At 31.9% G+C, this 6,836-nt stretch overlaps 1 protein-coding gene across 2 annotated transcripts; it reads right to left on the minus strand.

Moving 5' to 3' along the window:
- Positions 1 to 353: 353 nt before the first annotated feature.
- LOC136226620 (acid beta-fructofuranosidase 1, vacuolar-like) lies at positions 354 to 5,629 on the minus strand. Of its 2 annotated transcripts, none has more exons than XM_066015214.1 (7): positions 5,115 to 5,629; positions 4,853 to 4,861; positions 3,291 to 4,150; positions 1,285 to 1,446; positions 983 to 1,200; positions 822 to 909; positions 354 to 735 (listed from the first exon to the last, which is right to left on the minus strand). In XM_066015214.1, exons 1-7 carry the CDS (start codon positions 5,479 to 5,481, stop codon positions 535 to 537), a joined length of 1,905 nt encoding a protein of 634 aa, XP_065871286.1. In that variant the 5' UTR covers positions 5,482 to 5,629; the 3' UTR covers positions 354 to 534. The 2 variants fall into 2 exon arrangements, with proteins under 2 accessions (XP_065871286.1, XP_065871280.1); XM_066015208.1 differs by having other exon boundaries at positions 4,853 to 4,873.
- Between the last annotated feature and the right edge of the window lie 1,207 nt (positions 5,630 to 6,836).

The following is a 6,836-nucleotide window of genomic DNA, read 5'->3' on the forward strand; positions in this document are numbered from 1 at the left end:
AACTAATTAATTGAAAATCTGACAAAAACAAAAATAAAGTTATGATATTATGGTATTTTAAGATTTAAAATCATATATATAAAAATGATTTTTATAATTGTAAATAAAAATTAAAATATGATTTTTTTGATATAATTTCCTCCAATCCTTTTTTATTTAAGTTCTTCTTGTATGGGCCTAGGAGGGCTTCTTGCACAGCCTTTTTTACTTATTTGGATTAAGCCTCAATTAGCTCAAGTACTTTGTGACCTCGGCTTGAAATTGTGCTTCAAACTCAAGCCTGATATAGTCAGTTGCAAAATTTATTTTCATACTCATAAATATAATAATATATTAAAAATTTGAAATTTAAATAACATAAAATACTAGTAATTACTTGTATAAAATATTCATAAGTTGAAATGTTTGAAATTTATCCTAAAACACAGCAGAAAATGTGGAATTGCATTATAGCATAGCAGAAAAAGAAAATAGAACCAAATAAATAAATATAATTCCCCTAAGGAACTTAATAGAAGAAATGAATGAAATAATTTAAATATGGTGAAAAGGATAAGGTCTAATAAAGGCAGAATTGAGTTCCCATATCTTGAGTTTGGCTGTAACATTCACATTAGTTGCATTGTTGAACAAAAACAACTTTGCAGCCCCATAAATTGCTTGGGTTGGATAAATTCTGGATGTGATTACTCTTCTTCCTCCTTGACCGAAACTTTCCACAATCGAATGATCAACCTGTAATCATATATAATTAACAAATTAAATCGTGTTTTCGTGACAGAAATTAAAAATGACTCACTAGATTTTTATTTAGAACTTACCAGAACCCTCATATGTAGCTTTTCATCGTTCAACACAGGAACTGTAGTTCCATAAACTTGGTTCATGACATCAGGAGCCAACGATGATCTAATCATCCGACAACATATTAATTAAGAAAATATGGAAAGTAAAATTAATTAATCATGATCAAGCAGCGAACCTTGTTTCATCAGCGCAGAAGTAATTTAGAAAAGTGCCGTCAGTTGAATTAACAGGTCGGAAAAACACAGGTGTGAGTTCAGATAATGTTTGGTCAGCTATAACTAGAATACCAAATGGTCCTAAAGAGCTTCTGTTTGCTGCCCCACCATTGCAACTGTAGTCTTCCACATTGGATTCGGATATTACTTGTGTTTCAAACTCAGCAAATATGTCTAGCTACAATTCCAAGTTAATCTCATTAGGCTTTTCCTGAGAAAAACACAAAAAACAGAATTCTGGAATTGATAAAGTAGATCAAACCTGAGTAGCTGATCCAATATCAATGGGGACAACAGAGCCAGGAGGAATCAGAATGTCATCAAAATCGGAACTGTTTAATCTCAAAGTTTCAATCTCGTCAACTGGCCATTGAATTACATTGGTTCCTGTCTTGTTGTCAAATAATACTGTTCTTGGAATTGTCTGTCAAACACAGCAAGCAGAAGTAATCAGCACAAGACTTCAAATTCTAATTTCCTAATCAATCATAGGGACTTATATGGCTTCTGAAAAGTTGAGGTCAAAATGTTATTATTTCTTACTTTAACGGGATATTTGCATTTCTCACCGAATGTTACTAAGAAATTTGAACTTTTTCATGAAATTCCCTTTTTGTGAAGTTTTTTGAAAATTTTTCTCTTGTTTTAGGGTATTAAATAATAACATAAATTTTTAGGCATAACACTATTTTTAACCCAATTAGGATCTTAAAGTAGAAAATCGTTAATTAGATATATGAGCAATGTTCGAAACGAATGCCGCCTAGACCCCGTCTAGGCGCTCAAAATTGAGAATCCGCCCCGATTTTCTATGATTAGTCTCTCTAGGCGTTTTATTGACTCCTAGGCGATTTTCAACCGTTTGGGCTCCGCCTAGGCCACCTCGACACCGCCTAGACCACCTAGGTACCGCCTAAGCGACTATGAACAAAAGCATTTTTAACTGTGAATTTATTTTTTTTGCTTTATTATAATTAACTTTTAAGTTGTTTTAATGATATTGTTGTTGAAATGTTGATGTTTGCACAATTTTAAAGATATATGTTACAAATATACGTGTTTTTCTATATTAATAATTTTATATTACTATTTTAGATAGTATGAGACATATTTTAATTGAATTTATATAATAATTTTTTGATTAATAAATAAAAAATACAAAAATATAAATCCGATTAATCCCCGATTAATCTCCGACTAATCACCGAGGGCCCTGTCCGTCCGACTAGCGCCTAGCATTTTTTACAACCTTGTATATGAGCTAAGCAAAAATCATCAATCGACTTCTCATCCTATTCTAAAATAAAAAAATTATGAATATTTGATATGTACGGTAATGATCTCTATGTTGGATCAAAATGGGTAAGAGAGTTTGAAACTGTTAAACCGAGTAATTTTCGATGAGGACTGAATGAATGATTTTTACTTAAAGTGAGATTCAATCGATGATTTTTTATAGTTTAAAGTTTTAATTCATTTTAAAATTTTTGTTTGGAGAGCTAAACTATGCCTAAATTCTATTATGGAAACTAAAATTATATACTTTTATATGCTAAAAAACATAAATTCCATCTTTCAATTTAATAAAAGAATAATAATGTTTAAATTCAACTGTAACGTTTTTGGAATATATACTCTCAGTGTAGGAAAATTAAAATTTTATACCTATTAAAATTATGATTTAACATAGTTATAAATATCTATGTAATTTTCCCTAATGTATTTGACCTTAAAATTTTGGGCTTAAAGTTTTGAACCAAAGCAGTATTAAAACCGGATAACAGGATCCATAAACGAGCCCGTTAACTAGACCAACAATTGCTTCATATTAGAAACATTTGGAACAAATTTTTTAAAGGTATTATATTATTGGGTTAGACTATACTTACTTTATTTTTGATAAAGTAAGTTTTACTTTGTTTTTTCTACCATTATATACCTTGTATTTCTCGTTGTCATGTATGTTTTTATATTAAATAAAAAGTTAAATGTATTTTCATATTTTTCAAATGACACCAAAATATCTCCACATCACCTATCACTCCATCTATATCAAATAAACAGTTAAATATGTTTTTGTAATTGTTAACGATAGACAAATATAGCGTTAACAATTACGAGGGTATATTTGACTATTTATATGGGTATAGTGATAAAACAGAAAAATACAAAGGTATATATATATATATATATATATATATATATATATATATATATATATAGTGTAATATGGGCTTTCCCTCAACTATATGATGAATGAAAGTGTACCTGAACAGAAGCCCAACCCTTTTCCAAATCATCTTGTTCACTATCGGTCTCATTAATCCAACCCCACAAAATTCTCCTCTCCTTATTCTGATCATAAAATGTCTTTGATGCATAGTACCTTCCATAATCCACCTGTAACCCGAGTCCGACATCCATTTCCGGGTCATCCGGTGTCCATTTATCTTCTATTGGATCATAAGTTCCCAGTGCATAATGGTCCAATTTTGTATCATCTAAACTAGCCTTTAAAACATGCTTAATACCCGACCCAACAACTGAAGTATCCAACCCCTTAGATCCATTTACAGAAACCGGGTAAAAGTCCACACATTCCCACATACCCGTACCCAGAACCGCATGCAACGGTTCATCAAGTAACTCGAAAGTAGTAAAATTTGTTGTTCGATACACTAGCGAAATCCCAAGTGTAACATTGTATCTTGACCCGATTGTAATCCTCCAGACACCATCCAGACCCAACCAACCGGTTGTCGGGTCCCGAAATTCATCGGTTTCAATCCCGGGTGGGGGAACAATAACTGGATTACCCGGGTATTTGACCCAATCAATAAGAAGAGGATCAGATAGATTGGTAGGGTATGCAAGATTTTGCACCTGCACTGAAGCATTGGTGTCACCGGTGTAAAGCATCATGATCTGACCGTCGGGAAGAAGAGTGGCGGAGCCAGTCCAAACACCGTTGATATCGTACCACTGATCGGGGACCATTGCAAAGGGGAGATAGAGCCAGTGAATCAAGTCCCTTGATACTGCATGGCCCCACGTGATGTTACCCCATATTGCTGAATCAGGGTTGTATTGGTAGAACAGATGGTACCACCCCATGTAGAACAATGGACCTGCATTTACATGATTGTTTCCCTCAAAATCTTAGCACGTGCTTTAGCTAAAAAAAATTTTCGGATAGCACCTAAACTCACCATGTTCAGCTTCCCCAACAAACAGTCAAATAACACAGTTAATTTTAAAATTGTACTAGTAATTTTCATCTAAATTTGTTATTTAATTTTTTTATTTATCATCTAAATTAATTAATTATATGTATGCATAACTTAAGATTTTTTACTACAAAATCATCAATAATTAATTTTACAGAATTATATATGCATGTATATTCTAATTAAGGTTAAGATTTTGAGGTACTGTATGATGCCATCAAATTAATTGAATCAGTTGTCACAAAATGCAAATAAAAAAATATGAATTATATATTTTGACGTTTTATTTTATTTATAGTAATTTTATTTTGATATCTAATTAGTCCTAGTCACGTTTTTCATGGACTGTACACAAATTCGTGGTATAGGTAGTAAGTTCATACCTAACTATTATCTTCAAATCAGAAACTCTCAACTATCCAATCCATTTAATTTATTCACGATCTTTCATATAAAAGGAAAGTCAAATCTTTTACAGGTTATATCATTAAACATTATTCAATCCATATAACATAATTTAATTAGTGTCGTGATTAATGTGTATATTAGATATAATTAAGGTGTTTATCAGAAAAATTAGAGGCAATGAAATGAAGATCATACCATCAGGATCTGAAGCACATTCTCCATCACCAAACGGAATAGAGCAGAAAGAAAACAAAAGAAGATTTAATCAGAACAAAACAACCAAATCTCAACAGGAAAAATAATAATAATTGAATAACAGTTTAACTATCAAAATCATGCTTAATAATGATAATGGAAACAAAATATATAATATATTAAATTAAAAAAAGGAAAATAGATAAACATACTTTTAAAAAATAATTGAAAAAATAATAAAAAGAAAGATAACATTACCTACCATTCATCCAATTTTTTTGAGGTTGAAAATGGTAAGAAGTCCGTTGCCAATAAAACATAGCATTAGTCCAATTGTATGAAACTTTGTCACTAAAAAATGAAGGGTTTGACTTGGCTGATACACCTTCAGCTACACCTCTTGGCTCAGGTTCAGGAAACGACGTAGCTTTAGGCGTGGAAGGTGACCGGGTAGGTAATGATGGGTCTTGGGCTTGGTTAATGATTAAGGTAACCAATGAAATTAGGAAAATGACTGAAGCCAATGTGACTGAAAATACCTTAAGGGGTCGCCGGAGTTTTGGCGGAGGATGCTCCAGCAAGGGAGTGGACTCCGAGGCGACTGCGCCGGCACTGGAGGGGTACTCCATGTTGTTTTGGTTAAGGATGGAGAGAACACAAAAGGAGAAATGGAAAAGATATAAATAGAAAGAAAAAGGCTTAATAATATTAATTTGGTCGGTAGATGGTGGTAGAGGAGACGAGAGGTTTTAGCATGGTCAAAGGTGGTAAGGGTGCTTGGATTGGTTGTTATCCTCCATTCTAATTATGCTAAATCGAAAGTTCTAATTAGCAAGGGACCCGTGCTTTGATACTATTATTATTTAAAATAATTTACAAACAATTAAGATAAAATTTTCAATAATTTATATGCTTCAAATATTATTTGGGTGAAAATAAATAAATAATAATAACAAATATAACAACTATAATACACATGATGACAATAATATTTCTCTGGTTGGTATCACAACCCAATCCATAATCACAATATTTAGCAATTCTTCTGCGTTGCTCAATCACCGTAATCATAACATAAGCTATTAACAGGAGCGGAGCGAGTCCGCCAACCCTCCGCCCCCCAGAAGTGGTTCAATCCCGAACAACCTTCAAAATAGTTAAAATTAGTACTTATAATATATAACATGATTATATAACATAAAATTAAGTTTGCATAGTTGGTTTTAGTGGTAATTAAAAGCATTTCCCCAACTTATTGGTCACATGTTGGAAACTTCCTCTTTTCTCTTTTCGGTTTTCATCCCATTTTTTTATTAACTTTTTTTTCCCTTAAACCCTCCAAAATGTATTTTTATTCTACTGTGATTTTTTCCTTTAAACCTCATTCCTATTAAAAATGTCAATGTTATTACATAATTTAATTATTATTATTAATTCATTTTAATTTTTTCTGTAATCAAAATGTCTATTTAAATATTCCATTTATAAAAAAATAATAATATACTTATTTAGGAGTTTTAATTTAGGAAATTAACATTCAACTTATAAAAAAAATTAAACATGTCTATAATTTTCATGTTAAAATCAGCCCCTCCAGGAGTAGAGTCCTGGCTCCGCCACTAGCTATAAACTCTTACATTATGAATCCCCATCGACGATGAGAAACTCAACCAAAGTCTCATTCTTAGACATTAGACATGAACAACAACCGATGAAGAAAACTTATTCAATGAAGTCTCAAAACACCGACTGTTCAAGATTGAACAAATTAAAATCAAAACTCTCCACAATTACGCAGTCATTTAGCTAAGGGCAACATTAACTGGATTTAGAGCGCATCTACGGTCAGGAATGACCAGAAAGATCACAAATGAAACCATTGTACCATATCTAGACCAAAGAAAGCCTAATTAATAGGAAACTATATAACATCCTGGTCCAATACCATCTAAATCTTATCCGCTTTGGTCTAAATCCAATACAT

This window comes from Euphorbia lathyris, chromosome 1 (assembly GCF_963576675.1).
Source record: "Euphorbia lathyris chromosome 1, ddEupLath1.1, whole genome shotgun sequence".
In the NCBI taxonomy this organism is placed as follows: domain Eukaryota; kingdom Viridiplantae; phylum Streptophyta; class Magnoliopsida; order Malpighiales; family Euphorbiaceae; genus Euphorbia; species Euphorbia lathyris.